This window comes from Syngnathus typhle, linkage group LG9 (genome assembly GCF_033458585.1).
Source record: "Syngnathus typhle isolate RoL2023-S1 ecotype Sweden linkage group LG9, RoL_Styp_1.0, whole genome shotgun sequence".
Classification (NCBI taxonomy): Eukaryota; Metazoa; Chordata; class Actinopteri; order Syngnathiformes; family Syngnathidae; genus Syngnathus; species Syngnathus typhle.
The window spans coordinates 1,663,152-1,680,430 of NC_083746.1; the positions used below are offsets into that span (position 1 = coordinate 1,663,152).

A 17,279-nucleotide genomic window follows, 5' to 3' on the forward strand; every position below is an offset into this window, starting at 1 on the left:
AGACAGTTTATGATTGCCATGACATTATTTATTATTGAGGTCGTGGAGAGAAGCTTAAGTGTGTCAGCTTTGATGTCACATTGTGTCCGTCCGGATGCTTTCGAACTTCAGGCTGGAATGTAAACGGTTTGAGACTTCCCGATCTAGCCGTCAATATTTGTGGGTGTCGGAATCTCCCAAGCAAACAATTCCATTTTGAATTCCAAGCACTCCAGAGGAAGGCTATCTTGTGTAACCGTTTGCCATGACACCAGATTGTTTCCTCAAATCAGGGGGCGCGCTGACACGGATGACGATATCTTGACAGCGCGAGAGAACAAAGCGGGACGCGTGAAATATTGATCGGCGTCTTCTCGCGTTTGGAGTGCAGAGCCGCCGAGCTTGGCACCGAGCCCGCGTTGCGCTTATGGGGATAACGAGACACTGTGTCAAAAATAGATTTATTCGAGTTTTACTTAACACGTTGGTTCAAGAGCCGCATTAATGGAGGCAGATTCGAGAAATGAAACACTCGAAAAGGGCAAGCCAATTTTCTTGGACCAGCAGAGTGACTGCTTACTGTAAATATTCCATTAGCGCCGTAGCCATTTTCACATCCTATGGTCTCCCTCGACAAGGATGCCTGATATATTTACAAGCTGAGAAACATAAAAAAAGATATCAACGGGCCTTCTGAATAGTAATAAAAGTATCCATAATTGAAGGAGTCTTCACTGCAGAGAAAATACGGTGGATTGAACCAAAAGACAAAAAAAAAAAAAGACTGCAGTGAGTTCGGAAAAAAGTCATTTCAAGATGATTGAAATAAAGGAAATGATTCATCCAATTTGACAACCTGGGATGTAAATGTACACAAGTTCATCTTGGTCTCTTGGTTAAGACGCCACATCTGTTTCCTTTGTGAGGGAGATTGATTTGTGCGAATACAATCATGCCAAATCTCCAAAGCGCATCTTGCCAAGCTTCAAAGTGATGAACGTGCACATCAATCAACTTTATCGGAGCCGATAAAGGAGACGTGCCAAAGGAAGAAGTCAAACCGTCGGCCCGGAAAGTGCGGCGGGACTCGGTCGGCCTTTGCGCCGAGATCTGATCATTAAAAACGAGCTCATGGATGTCTTGCGCAAGAGATTCGTTTGTGAACACGTTGTTGCTGACAAGGTGCTCAGTCTGAGAAGGACGTCGTGGAGATCTGGCGTGCGACTTTTCACCAGAATCCGGAATCGCAGCCAGTGATGCACTTGAGCTTTGATCGTCTAACGTTTCAAAATAATCGCTGAGGAGAATCTTGAATCTTGATGACTTGGAACTGAAAGGAATGGAAAATCCATATCGCCACGGAATATTCATCGGCGAGATCGCAACGGGCGGGGCGGAGTGCATTTGCCCCCCAAACATCAGCGACTGTCAACTTGTTGCCGAAAGGAAGGACGCGTTGAAATGAATTTGCATGAAGCATTATTAATACGACATCAGTTGCTATGCTAATCAATCCGAGCGCTGGATAAGAATTCCTCCGCGATACCGTGGCGGATTTGCCAGCCAACGTGACACGATGAGCTCCCACGCACTTGGACGGTCTCATCTCAAGCGTCATTAAGTCTCCGTCATGACATGCCGAGGCCGCTTTCTATAGCTGGCCTTTTTCCGACACGCGCTAATATTGAGTGTTTCCTCACAAAGACGAGCAATCACACTTCTCGAAGTGATGTTTGTCGCCGCATGTGCTGAGACGAGCTCGCCAAGCAAAGAAAGAAAAAGGAAAAAAGGTCTCAACCAATCAATGAGAGCACAAACACGACATGACGAGTGTACACTCAAAGTGGAACTAAATGGCGAATCGCTGGGCTCGCTATGTTACTAAGGGCGAGAGAAGTCTTTTGCTTCAACGAGTTTAGGGTTCAGAGTATCAATTAGTCTATTCTGTGAATGTCAAAGTGAAATCGGACTTTGGATTTGTCCTGTCTCAATGCTTGTTGTTTTAAATCAACTTACACAGGTCAGAAAACGAGTTCAATGCAATTATTCCAAAAAATGGAAATGAGTGTCAAATATCAGGATCCGTAAATACAACTTGAAGATTTTTAAGAGCTTTAAAAAAGAAAAGAGCCAATTCTCCAATTAGGTTGAATTTTCTCGATGAGTCGACTTCATTTGCAGTCTTGACCCGTGTCAAGAGGGCATTCCAACTCGTTATTGCACAAGTTGAATGAATTGGCATAAAGCAGCATCAAGCAAATCTTCCCTATTATCATATCAAACTAGAAGACAGCAAATGACAGAAAGTAATAAAGGACGAGAACATTTAATAAAGCCCCCATTCAGAAAAAAAAAATAATGTGGAGCAACATTTAATCCGTTTTTTTTTTTCTTATTTGAAAAGCAATATTTAACAACGCTTCGAGTATCGTGTCACAAATGAGTCCGCTTATTTATCATCCAGCTGTGTAATTTCCTGTGCCGTTCACCGGGCTGCCGTATTAACCGTGCCGAACTGTGACCAACGTTTGCAGGTTCGGCTCCAATTGAAGTCAAATGTTAAAATGCATTTCATCACAAACAGCCTTTAGGAAAATTGTAAGAAATGGAACGTATTCAAATATTCTTACATGCTCTTTCATTTAAGTTAGCATTTAATTAGTGTCAAGGCTTTTTAATGTATTTCGAAACAAATCAACTAACCAACCGCTTTACCGGGACTTTAACATTCGCTTTTAGTCCGTAGCCAAATTGTGCTTAAATGGCGTCAAGTAAAAACATGTGCGATATGTCCTCGTGGACATGTGACTGGGAATGAGCACGTTTCTTGAAGGTGAATTAAAAAAGAGTTTGGTGGGTTTCCATCTGGGCACCTTCACTCAAGTCCCCTCGGGATGTGAGCATGTATATTCATAAGCGGTGGGCGGGAGAGCTAGGTGAGGGAGGGGCAAGGGGGGTGAGTAAGAGACCCAGCTGGTTGTTTAAATCTTCTCCTGAGTGACCTGGATTCCATCGGCCCCTGTCCGTGCGACGAGGCGCACTGTACGTGCGTGGCAAAGCAGATGGTTGGCACCACGCCGTCCCAGGTGGCCCTAATGTCAAATGATTTCAGGCCGTAAACTTAGTCGCACTGCGGAAAATGTGCCTCCGTGACGAGAACCACCCGAAGCAAACAAATTTTGGAGCTTTGGTGTTTGTCTGATTTCTTTTTTTTTTCTTCCTTTGGATTTGTTGAGTCGATCAAATGTCCTGCCAATGGTGAATTTTGCTGGAGAAATATTATTATCAAATTATTATTATTATTATTATTATTATTATTATTATTATTATTATAATTATTATTATCAAATTTTATAATAATAAAATAAAATTTGATTTTGTGGAATACTTGGGGGGAAAAAAGCCTCAGAAAAGGGCCATCAACAGTATTCTTAGAGGTCACCTTTGCAAAATAAAATTTAAAAATAAATAAATATGAACCAAATAAAGCTATGTGAGCATTGTGTTAATAATGAAAGAATGAAAACTGGCCTTGAAAGCAAACAATTTTCCAGATATTCAAGTATGGAAGACAAAAGTCATTCATTCAACATTCATCAGGCACTGTTGTAATTACATTTAGATGTCACAGATTCGAGTGTGTAAAAATGTTTTAAAAAAAAAAAAAAGCACCGTCCAGGCTCCTGCATTAAGACTGCCGGCCATAAGCTTGACGTATGACTCGCCTCAACTAATGGAGCGATTTTAATGGCTCATCATTGAAAATGTCATAAAGCTCACTTACATTTTGCGCTCGCACAACTGAGTCAGAGAACATTTTGTTTCAATTGCATAAAATGGATTTTTTTTTTTTATGTTTTAAGTCTTGCAGTTGTTTGATGTGAGTATTGAACAACTGCTTTAAGATGAAACTGAACTACCCGTGTGGTTAAAACGGATCTCACTGGCATGTTTAATGAATCCCCTAAATGGCTTTTTTACTGCCTTGTGCAAGAAAATATGAAGACTCAACTGCGGGGAGAAAAAAAGCATGCCCAATAGCAAATAAATTACAGAGTCATATAAGCGGTCACAATCTTCCAGACCAATCTGTTTGCATCGGACTTTTTGTTTGCTCATCTAAAACTGCAGTGATGTTCTGACCTCGACAGTGGACTCCCTCATCGTAGCCGTCCTGGCAGTCTCTCGCCCCGTTGCAGAGTTTGTTGAAATGAATACATTTTTTCGTCCCGATGCACTGTATGTGATTGAGCGGACATCTGATCACGACCTCTCGTGCGCCTGCAAAAAAAGGAAGAGAGCAAATGCTATTAAAGATCTGCCAATCAACAAAAGTCAATCGTTCATATTTCAAAATTCCAATATACTGCAAAGAGGGGTTGAAAAGCAAAGTGTGGAGAGTCTCTGTCGCAATAAATGGTGTGCCATGTTGTTTGGTATTTCAAAAAGAATGCCGAAGCCCCGATTGGTGGGTTTGCCGTTGTGCTGGACTCGGCTCCAGCTCACCCGCCAGCCTACTGAAGAAGTGGAAAACGAATACGGCATTGTGTTTAGCATTTCCTTTCTCTGCAGGAAAAAAAAAAATGTTTTCCTCTTTTGAGATCCCCTTAAAGGATAAAAGATTTTTTTTGTGGGAGCCAAAGTAACCTCAGTGTATGCAAATACTTTTCTACTTCACAGCCTTGCACAGTGCAGATGTTTGGACGATCCCTTTAAAAAAAAAAAAAGAAAGTCCAAACTCCCGCCGCCAGTCGGGCGCAGCTGTTGAAGGATTCATGAGGCACATGGGTGACCCTCGCTCATGTGGGAGCAAATCAAACACAGCTGACCAATGTCTCGCATCTCTACCTTAACTACACCAACATGACCATTACAGAGGCACCGCCGCGTCCGCCTAATGGGAAAGATTTATCACTCGCCATCCCGAGCAATCTGGGAAGTTATCCGGCTCGTAAGAAGTCACATATCAGCACACACGGAGCATCTCGCCTGGCTGACGACTTATTCAAAGCGTCCATTTCTATTTTGTGAGGGACAGACCGTTTGGATGGATGTGCCCGTTCCAATGAGGGGCTGTCACGCCGTGTTGATTTACACAAAAGCCAGCACGCTGCCATGGCTTCCGTAATGGCACAATAAAGACTCGGGCTTGTCTCTCCTCCCACGCATTTCCATGGAAATGTTTCGAGGACCTTGGTCCTTAATGAATATTACTCTGCCGTCATCGTCTTTTTAGCGGCGCAGTATTTCGTTATGTCCGTGCCCTTGTCTTTAACAGTTTGTATTTGATGGAATAACTGTTTATAAGACATTTTGCATCATACACACACACACCTGATAATTTGGTAAAAGACTTGATTTGAGAGCAGCTCAAAGCAGGTCTAAGTTGTGGCGCAACGTTGATGATTTTCAGCGGTATTACATCAGCATGCGTCGCAACCAGTGTTGAAATTAATTCATTGACATTGATCCTTCTTATATTTTTAAAACAATTATAAAAATATATTTGTTATATATAAATACCACACAGGTGCATGATCATCTGTGTTCACCCCCACAACAGCACAAGAAGCTCATTTCTGTTTGCAAACTATACAAAATGTATTTCAGAGATTTCCAATACCCAAGTATCACAAGAGCTGTACTTCGATGTCTACTACGTTCTGGCAACAAAGGGCATTTCTCTCACGAGGGAACCCACAGTGTCCCGGACCATTCAACACATTCTCGTCCGTTTGGCAAATGTGCTATTTAACGCACAGCTGTAAAGGTCCCTGACAAGCTAAACGCGTTGTCAAGCTCTCTCCTCTCCGCTGGCCACATGGGTTCTAATCTAATGTGATAAGGGGAGGATGGCAAATGAATATTCAGTGGTTCGGATCTGTCACGCAAAGGTTCACAGATGCTCTCCCAACGGTTGCTCTTCCCGTGACTCAACTTTGATGAATTAAAGCCAGACGTGATGTACGGTTAAAAAAAATAAAAAAAATCACTTGTAATCGTTTTTGAGAGGTATGACACGGGCCGTTAATGTTTTTAAATGCTTCCTCGAACAAAGGCAATTGAGGGATTTTGAACTATGTACCGTGAATGCTGTACGTTGGTCTCTGATGCGTTTATTTTCTTTTTTTTTCTGTCAAACGGTGACTTTGAAGATGAGACGTGACTGTTTTAATATCACTCTTGGTGGAAATCTGGATTCTACGTATTTATTTCCTGATGGTTGTCTTTTTTTATCCCTTTTTTTTTTTTACACTGCTTGATGAAGTTGAAGATTACTCAAGCCGACACTTATTAGTAATTACGTTTCCAAACATCACAAACTAATTTGAACAACTCCGAGGTAAAGTTCGGCAAGGTGACGGCAATTAAAAAGCGTGGGTGCGCATGAACATCTTGGACGGGTCCGTCAGGCAGAATCAACATAATTAGCCTTCTGCGCGCCTCATCGCTATGCACGAGATTTTAAATTACTCTGTGACAGACTAAATGTGGTTTTGAGTCCTAAGACATGTTTGAATTGATCAGGTCGTGTTTAAAATTGGGTACGTGCTTGCTTGCTCTTGGCTGGTGTTCATTGCAAATGATTAGAAGCAAAAGAATCAAATCAAACTTGACCGGGTTTAGGTTTTGATCAATTCTGCAGATGCCGAGATGAAATGGGCAAATACTCCAAACAGCAGCTTAATTATCACCTCCACTAAGAGGCAAGACAATCCCCCGCCATATAAAAAGAGGAAATATATGCGCTCGCGAGCAGAGCGAGAAACCTTTATGTTCTACATCAATATTTATTCCAGTCTTTAATAACACAGTGATAAATTTGAGGAAAACGGTCCTGCCTCGTCAAAACGTGGCACATACATTAACGGCAAAAAAAGCCACCGGGCGATATCAACAAATATGATTAAGAAATACGGGGGGAAACATTTTTCAATGAGTAGAGAAGAAGGAAAAGGTGACGTGTCGGTAAAAAAAGGGAGATTGACGAGCTGGACAGAACAATGGAATGGATTCGTTCAAATTCAATATTACAGCGATAATCTATTTGGTAGTAATGAGGACGCAAACGATTCCATATCTCTGTAACGGACTTTCTTTGGGCATTAATAAATGAGGCCGCTGGTGTGGAAGAATCATCTCGGTATGGAGAAGGAATTCATACTTAGCTTCATTTAAATGTGCGTATTGGAGCCGGTGACTCGTAGAGTATCCGGGAAAAAGTGATTCTTTGTCACAAAGGATGCGTTCAATACACTTATTCTTTGTTTAAAGGAGGATTAGTTATGGATCACTGAGGGGGGATCAATGAAGTCTTATTAGAATCTCACAAATTGGCCTCGCTGGATATAAATGACTGGCACGTGAACCGGAATGTTTATTCATTAAAATAATGGTGAGTACAGCCGTGGCAAAGGGACTGCAAGTTCATTTGAAAGCAATCTGGCACAAACGGGAGATGTGTTGTGATGTGAAAACAGAACCTTGGACAAAATGTGACAAGAATGAAAAAAAAAAAAACAAGTTGAATCTTACGGCGTTAATGGGATGGAAAGACACAGGTGGGAGAGCACAAGAGAGGGCAGGGAGCCTTCTGGGGCGGCAAAAAAAAAATCATTAAAGAAAGCTGCCTCACTAATCAAACAGTAGGGAGGGAATGCCAAAGGAAAAACAATACAAAATTAGCTGCCTTACTAAAATATGTCAAATAGGCAAGGACATTTGTCAAATTAAAAAAAAAAAAAATGTAAAAAAAAAAAGTCTAAGAAATGTTTTAATTGTTGTATTCTTTTTTTGTATCGTAAAAAAATATATTAAAAATATTTGCAAAAATCAAACATGGATTCTTACTTATTTTAGATGTATTCAATGTTATGATCTTTTGGTTTTTTTCAAACTTGATATAAAAAAGCTTCTATTCTGTTTTGCCATTTGAGCTTGTATCTCAAGGCGACGCCGTACGAGCTGACCGGTCGTTGATCGCGATGCTCCTGTGTGGCTTTTATTCAATTTTGAGCTTCATTGACCTTGGAGATGGGAACATCATCAAGCAAAGGCTGCCAGTGTTTTCACAAGGTGATTGAGAAAGAAACATTCAATTATTTGTTGCTAATTGCTTCGTGCGGAGGGGGAAAACATTCTAGTGCTTTACGACTTGCTGAACTTCAGCTGTATTGTTTTCTTTGTTAGGCAACACGGTGTCTGATTATTCGGAATTCACATCTCGGTATTCATCAAAAACAACGTTTGGCTCTTTTTGCAATTATAGACTGCAACTCTTACAGACAGAAAGCAGTGGGTGGCTGCAAAGTCGTTGTGAGAAATGCTAAATAACAACCGCATGGGTGATATTATTTTAAGACGCCAGTAATAAAAAAAAATAGTGTTTTGGTGATGACACTGATAGCAGACCGTATGTTCGTTCGAGAACACCGAAGCTTTTCCAAGAAGCTCGCTCAGTACGATTGCTGAAGGAACACAAACAAAAGTGCAACGCTGTAAACTTTAAGTAGTTGGCCTAACCTAAAAACATTTATGTATGTATGTATGTATGTATGTATGTATGTATGTATGTATGTATGTATGTATGTATGTATGTATGTATGTATGTATGTATGTATGTATGTATGTATGTATGTATGTATGTATGTATGTATGTATTTATTTATTTATTTATTTATTTATTTATTTTCCACCCATTTTCTGCCATTTATTTATTTATTTTCCACCCATTTTTATTTACTTATTTATTATCAGTCAGTCTCATCAGAAATCCGATATTGGCCTGGTGGATCAGAGATTTTCTCACGAGCTCGCCACGCCCTGCCCTTGTTTGTAGGCCTTTTGCTACCTACTCTCTAAGTAAGCATCATTTATTCTCTTTGTCGATGCAAAATCAGCCATGCGGCTCTTCTACCGTCACGTTTGTGCTGTGTCATTTGAGCATCAAGGAGATGACTCCAACGCCACCCCAGCTCAAAATGAGCAGATCCTGTCGCTTGTTTTGCCGACTAGCTCCGGAAAGTGTGAAATTACCGTGTTCCTCTCAGTGAGTCAGTTCTGACGTGAATAATGTCGAGACAGCCTGTTTGTTTCCGAGTGACCAAATCCACTCACGCTAAATGATAAGACGAGTCAACAATCATGATAAAAGTGTGAACTAGGTCACTGGGCACTCTTTTAGCCACACCTCCAACCAAAATCCACAACTGAGTTACTGAGCAATTCATTATGTTTTTATGTCTTAAAAAACTCATCACGCCTTTGTTTTAAATAATAACTCGGCTGCTCACTTCACAAGTTTAACGGATAGCAAAGTGCAATGTGTCCCATTTGATGTCAAATCACACAAACGCTTTACCAGACATGACATGCAATTACTACTGGAACGGAATACTCCAGTGTTTGTGTGATGTCGTGGCAACTCGCGAGATCCCCGACTCAGATCGTGATTCACTTAATACGGCAGCGAAGAGCACAAACATGCATTTTTAATGAATTTCAGTCAACATTCAAAGACTCCTCGAATAATTTGTACAAAATGCATGAGACGTGATCAGCGTGTAACCTTGGCGGCATATTTCTGGAGTAAACAGAAGGGCGGCACCTCAGTGGGAAGGTAACGTTACATTATGCAAAAGGCCCTGCCCTTCAGCTTAATAACAAGGTTCGACGCTACATTCAGGTCTAAAGCGCCGTCCGATGGCTGCCAATTCCCATGGCAACCGGCCACATTTCAGTACGGGAGTTCCCAGATAAAATATGGATGTTTATAGGCTGCTTGAAATACATGCCTGATATTGCCGATGCTTTATAGGACTTTGTATTTTGTCCCTTCGAGCTATGCCTGTAAAATAGCTTTCGATTCTGAAAATTATACATACTCCACTGAGGAAAAATGGCCAGATGTACACAATGGAGAATTGCATTTTGACAGTAAGATGATAACTTATCATGCTGGCTATTTCCTTTTACTGAGGAGGCTTCAAGAGAGACGTTTTCCTCTATAGAGCAAAGCAGGTCACCATAATGTAATGGCTCGATAATAATGGGCTCAAAATGCAAAAGTACGATGCAACACTAACAGACTTAAGAGTGAACCCCTCATGCGGCAGAATCACCTGCAGACAAGGAGAATTAAGATCGCTTGCCAGCGTTCGGAAAAAGCAGTAAAGAGCCACGGCGAGAAAAGCCAATAAGCCCAAGATGAGACTGACGAGACCAATAAAGAACACCGGAGCAGGCTGACCAAAGATGCCCTTAAGAAATTTCAGCAAATAATAACTACAGCATGTGGTATGGAACATCGAGTCAAGAAGTCCAAGGTCAGGGTGGCGGCTGATATTGACTAAGCCCAGATCATGCCGGACCTCCAAATTGAAAAAAAAATGAAGCGATGGAATTAAAAGTCTGTGGAAGACAAAGTTATTACAGATCTATGGAAAACAATGGAATGTTCTGAGCAATACCTGATTTCTGAGTGTCGTAATTGCTGATTATTTTTGTTCCTGGCATTTTAAAAACGGATGGAATCAAGGGTGTGTCTAATCAGTAGATCAGCTTGTTCACCGTGGGTTGAAGTGTCATTTGTCTCCCATCACCTCTCACTCGATCGAGGCTCTAACTCTTAGGAAAGACACAACCTTGTTATTTGACCAAGGGCGGCAAGTGAAAGAAGAATCGTCTCCTCTGGAAAAACCCATGACCATGGCGAATAGGCGTGAAACAATGCTCCTCTGACCGACCACGTATTTGAAGTCAGCCGTTGACCCCTTTTATTATCTTTACCTCTGGCATTGACAATTCAGAGGATTTAGTGGTCGAAGATTGACACAGCAGCATTTGTGACATGAGCCAAAAGTCTATCAAATCCTTTCCCAGAGGATTTATGAAGGATTTTGTTCCTAAGACACTGTGTGCTAACGTGCAGAATAAATACAAGAATGGGTTGAGAGACACGGAAGCTTTCATGGAAACAGCATCTGAATGGCATCTGTGCTGCCTTTCGCTTTCCCCAAACCGCCTTGGCATTTGGAATTCCTTGTTGACGCTTTCGCATCAGCGCATCGGATGCTCAGCTGCCCCCAGTTAAAAAAAAAAAAGTTTGACACTGCACTCATCGCACCAGCTTGGGAGAATTGCCATTTTACTGGGGTTTCATTTGCAATTCCTAGAGGCTTTTTTTTTTTCCTTCTTCCCTTGGAGTAAGTGTCAGCGGCCATCCAGTCCCAGGAGGCCAAAGCGCTATCTCCCCTTGTTCACTGGTTCTCCCAATCTGAGGCAAGCCTCCCTTCTCTCCTTCCCGTAGGCTCCGAAGATGCCAGCGATTATGTCTTTGTGACCGAGAAAGGAAAAAGATCATCGATGATCACGAAACGAATTAATTCACGGTAAAAGCATTCAAGATATTTCAATGACTATCTTAGTGTCTCACATCATAAACACGCTCATTATTCTCATTGTTCCATAATGCAGCAGCCCACCTTTGAAGAAATATATTCCAGTCGTGCCTTCCGCGGGCCGGGCAAAGCTGATCTAATTCTCCTTTCTGTCAATCCATAATCCATGTTAATGAGCTATGCACCATTCTTGAATGAACATGCAAGGTGTCTTTTCTCCCGGCATTGCGAATAAAACAGAGCCCGCGATAATCGACGCGGTGATTAATGGCCTTCCGGGGGGGAGATGAAATGATTTGTCCCTAAGCAACCGCACAGAGCGAGGTGGCGTCATATGTCTCGTGAGGGTGGCGGATATATTCCACTAGATGCTCGCAGTAAACGTGATACTACAGGTCATATCTAAATTGTATTTATGCCGTTCAAATCAAAGAATATGAGTGGATTGAAACTAGAAATAGCCAGGTCAGTCAGTTTGCCCTCATCACAATGGATATGAAATGACGGGAGAATTCAAGAGAGCTCGCAAATCTATAGATGTCATCCGCAATTTAGTAGCAAGTAGAAAATCCCCCTCCAACAATGTTTGTGATTCAGAGAGCCTACAAAGGGAACGATAATGGTTGGTATTCCGAGTAACGTTGCATTATCACAGCAGTCAGCGAGGCATGAACGCCCTCCGCGAGCCTCTCCTCGATTGTGTTCAAGCATTCGAGAATGTCCAAGTGGCTGCGAACATGATAAACAACCGCTGACTCTAATTACATAACGTTGACATCAACGGAGCGCTTTGGTTCAATTTCTCTCAAAAGCGTTTCTACCGTTGCCTTCTTGATTAGGGAATTCACAACGTGTGGTCAAGTTCTGCTGAATCAGAAAAACACAGCCTCGACAGAATCAAATCAATTTTGATAATCCATCAGAGTGCATAAATAATAGCCTCCGAGTACATCAATCCTAAACGAACAAAGATGTACGGTACGCGCCCGCATTTTGATTCGGACCCGGATTTACGGCATTGAAAACACGGCAATAAAATGAGTATAATTGAAACATATGGCGGACATTAAAATACATCGGAAAGCCAACCGTTTGTTAAGTGTGTTATACAGATCGTTTGCAAGTATTTTAGTAGCGCAGACTAAGTGCGTGTTTGGCACAGCTTCTCGATTTTGATCACATTAATGGATTAGGAGCCGGCGGGCCGGCGGGCCGGCGGGCGGGCGGTGTTGCCGCACTGCAAACTTATCATATGCTTCTCCTGGCAAAATGGAAATAAGAGGCTTACGCTTGGTTTATGGAGCCAATTCAGGGCTAGAGGAGCAGAGAAAACACCAGCATCCGCATCAGCGACTGTATGTGGAGCAAGGGTATTTCATGCTTGACTCAACACGCCACACTATTAAAAGTTGCCCATCCGCACCTTATTTGCGGACGGTGGTCGTCTTCAAACCGTATCGGGGTGTTGGGAAAATGTCTAGAAACTGGGAAATGGAAGTAGGTTTTCAGGAAGCAGTAGTCCGGTCTCGTTTTTGGAACGCTTGATTCGGATTGCGGTTAGCGTTGTAGCATGCGGGCATGGGAGATTCATGACTTCAGGTCATTGGGTGATGCGACAAATGAGACCCTTCAAAATGAGCTTTAAAAATGTCCATGTGTGTGCGAGGAAATCAACAATACACACTTCACTCATTCAGCGCCACTGGCGGTTATGGACGTCAAAGATATTAAGTGGGTTGGCGGTGAACGAGTTAATGACTGACGGAAGAGTGAGCGGTGCGGGAAGAACAAAACAGCGCTCGGATGGAATGATTGACTTACAAGTCACGTCAGATTCGTCGGAGTCATCGGGACAGTCGGGCTCGCCGTCGCACAGCCAGGCCTCGGGGACGCAGCGCTCTTGATCGTGACAGTGAAACTCGCCAACGTCACACAAGATGGCCTCTGGATGGGTGAAGGGGAAGGGAGAAAGAATGAAGTATGAGATGATAACAGTGAAAGTGGGTCAGATGTTTTGAGCACAACGTGAGTTGATGAGGATGATTGGGAGCCGACCTGGCCTGGAAGCGCTTGTGGCAAGGTGACATCAGCAATCTCAAAGAGCTTGATGCTTGATCGTGGCCATAGCGGTCCAAAAAGACTCAGGAAGTGTTTTGGACGGCTACTCGAGAAAAGACGCTCTGTCCTTGACTTGAGGAAACGATTACGAGGCGGTTTGCAGAATTGCTTTTATTGCTCCGTCTTGTCGTTGCTGTGCTTTGATTTGACGGAAAGATGGCGACTTGAGAGTTCATAGTAGTCTTTCATTATGGCATGTATCCATCAAAGTGTTGACACGTTTGCCGCCGGTAGATGTCAGAGATTCATCTTGATCAACGACACACTTTGAAAGGAGGAAAAAAACAAAGTGGAACACTTCATCCTCAAGTTTCAGACACCTTTTGATTTGGGCTCCAAATGGCTTTTTGTACATTGAGCTCACTCTCGCAGAGGGAGTGACAATTCCACATGCTAGCAGCCCCCTGCAGCAAATTCACGACCAGAACTGCGGAGGTCAAACGGCTCTCATTCATTCCAGAACTCCTTTTTTTTCCTGGTGATGCAATGCATGTGAAATTTTGCCCATCGTTTCATGTTTGGCATTTTTAATCCCATTTTAAAATGTGACAAATTTGAATTATCAAGGAAACCATGAAGTAATGCATCTTAAAGTCAGAATATCTGACATTGTAAACGACTTTGTATGTGTGTGACTGGGCTACTGTAAAATTACAAACCAAATTAGCATCTTAAGTGGCGCACTGTCACCATGGATACAAAATGGAATACACAATACATTGACATACATCATTTTACATGTAAATTTTGTGTCCGAGACATGTAATGAGTCTTGACGGCGTCACTTGGAAACAATGAACATCTGCAGCGCCTAATGAAAGCACTGCACCCGTCTCTCTCGGCGTGTCACTTCCATTATTTAACGCTGAAAACTTTCACCAAGGCATTATTGTTTGACTTCAAAAGAACGTCTGCCATACCTTTAAATCCGAAATGATTACCATTGGTTTGTGACAACAGGGCCATTTTCTCGGGAGCCGGACCCCATTGCAGCCAGCCCTCTTACCTATTGATGTTTTATTTCCTTTCAAGCCACTTCACCTTGAAAGCGACTGGGCCAAATATACGTCTACCAAATGACCTCTTATTCCATTTCATCTTTTTTTTCTCCAGGCAGCCCTCTCTTGGACAGGTGCGGTTGGGGAAAAAAAAGGAATTCCTTCACCCCGCATCATTTTATTTGAAGGAATAAAACAAGAAAATAAAGGCACGTCATTTATATTCAGGTAGCTGAAGGAAAATAATATTGGAGAGAGGGAAGAGCTGAACGAAACAAAAGAACTTGCGGGGAGTGATAAAGAAAACAATCCAAACGGGTCGAATTTCCATAAGAGTGTGGCACTGAGCCCGGCCGGCACATTATCATGAGCTGCGTCGCTGTCACCCGACAGCCGCTACTGGCACAGCATCCAGGCTCATTAAAGTCACGCGGCTTTTCAAGTGTGCCGGATATTCGCAGGAACAAAGGAGGCGGACAAACACAAAAGGTTGCCGTACTCCCGAGAAGCTTTACTAGCCAAGCAGCAGCAGCATATTTTTCTTTGTTTATGTTTTGACTTGAGGTAAGGCAGAGTGGCAGCCCGATTGCTACCAAAGTCGAGGACAGCGCGGCACTTGGCCATTCGACTAAGGGCTATCATAAGGGGGGAGGGAGAAATAAACAATAAGTACATTTAAACCCTTTAAACCCATACGAACAGACAAAATTTTGGATTATTGTGTCACTAGTAATTCTATCACAGAATATGTTAGCAAGGACATAGCCAGCTCAGTCTCATGCACTGAGATTAGTGACAGTGTCAGTGTGGAATCCAGCCCAGGTACTGGTCATATGCATAATGGATGAGCACCAGACCGCCAGCCAACCTAAACAGATTATTAAGTGTAACAACAGTATAATGCAGTCTCGGTGTGAGCCTTCAGATTGTTAATCCGCCAAAAAAAAAATCAAGTGATGCATCCTGAATATTTGAATATGCCATATTTATTACAAGCGTATTTCTGGATGGGACATACTCCACGCGGTATTTAGCTTAAATGCCATTCCCGTTAAATCTGATAAGAATATTACGAGTGGAATGAGTAACGTGACTCTGCTTACTGATGAACAATTTTCAGACGTCACGGTCCTAGCGGCTGCGCGGCGCTCGTGTTACAGAAAACATTGATTAGCGGAGAAAGTCAAGGTTTAAGGAAGTACAATTCAACTTGTTCTGGGGGGAGGGGGGAGCTCATTCCAAACTTTATCCAATGGCAGAACATTCCATGAAACTGGGTGAACGTCCCCTATGATGATAGGGTGTGCATACTTGTGCAACCACGTACCTCAAGTTGTTTATTTTAAATGACGTACAGGTTAAATCTTGGTCTTTTTTTTCCCATCAAGAACTGCTGACAGACGTCTTACATTGGCCAAATCAGAACAGAATGAAATGCAAAATTCCCTCCACTACTGTTCATAAGCATTACAAGAAGCACGGCAAATCAATGTATTATTAAAAGTGAGTACGGTGCTGTAGCCTATAAATGTTTCAGAGGACAACGCAGACACAGTCAGTAGCTCTTTGACATTAATCCACAAACATTAAAATGGATTGTTCAGGCATATAATTCATGCTTCACATGGGAGTCTTGTTAGGTTCATACGGAAAACGCACATTTTCACCCTTGCTATGATTTCGGCTTGACCTTCACATCATGATAGCGGCGTTGTGAAGGCAGAAGTCAATGACGAAGAAGGAGCAAAACACATTTCCTTTAATTGCACACTTGGAAGAAGCATATCGTATATAATCGTATTTTTTGGTCAGGTTGTCAACATGTTTACAGCATGACTGACAACGCTTGTTGCGATTGATGCCAAGTTGCCAACTTGTCAGTGCAAAATGTCTCCTCCCAGCAAAGCTGACAGCATGGATTCACCGTAAAAGTACATTAGCCGCTCTCAACTTGGAGTGCAGTTCTCTAAAAATAGGACTCATTTAAAGTATTGGAAGCTGCAAGTACCTGCGAACAGTTGAGTGTTGTGTTGACGCACTTCTTGAAATGCATGTTGTCTGAGATCCCCTCCTCTAATCCATAAGACTTGTGAAAAAAACATGACACATCGACTGAAAAGTGTTGATAGACGTACGCACGTTATCAGTCGAGGTGCAGTGAAACTAAATTTTATCCTACAAGGTGAGACTTAATTAATAAAGTGACTTGAATTCATGTCTAAGAGTGCCAATCGAGAGTAAATAAACGGCCAAGTGATTGAATGAAGTGGAATACATCTCTGCATGTGATTGGACGTATGACACATCCCTAGAAACAAAGGAAAACAAAAAGCTCCCAGGAAACGTTTAGCGTCAAGCTAAATAGAAAAAAAAAAAAGAACACGTCTACCGAAAACAACTAGATTTAATAGGCCGGTTCAACTCAATGCTAACAAACAATGCAAAACCTCATAGACGGGCTAATGAATAGCATGGAAGTTAAATAGAAAAAAGAACACGTCCATCTAAAACAACTACCGTAATTTTCGGACTATAAGTCGCACCGGAGTATAAGTCGCACCAGCCATAAAATGCCCAAAAAAGTGAAAAAAAACCCCATATATATGTATATAAGTCGCTCCTGAGTATAAGTCGCGCCCCCACCCAAACTATGAAAAAAAACGCAATTTATAGTCCGGAAATTACGGTATATAGATTTGATAGGTCAGTTCGTTCAGCTCAGGGCTAACAAACAATGCAAAACCTCATGAATAGCATGCAAGTCAATGGCATTTTGATTTGATTT

At 42.2% G+C, this 17,279-nt stretch overlaps 1 protein-coding gene across 1 annotated transcript in view; it reads right to left on the reverse strand.

Moving 5' to 3' along the window:
• The window catches only part of lrp1bb (low density lipoprotein receptor-related protein 1Bb), a 134,588-nt gene that overhangs the window by 86,034 nt on the left and 31,275 nt on the right, over positions 1-17,279 (reverse strand). The window contains exons 2-3 of the mRNA XM_061287322.1: positions 13,200-13,322; positions 4,123-4,260 (exon numbers count right to left, since the gene is read on the reverse strand). Coding sequence (XP_061143306.1) covers positions 4,123-4,260; positions 13,200-13,322 — 261 coding nt within the window. The remainder of the gene's footprint in view (positions 1-4,122; positions 4,261-13,199; positions 13,323-17,279) is intronic.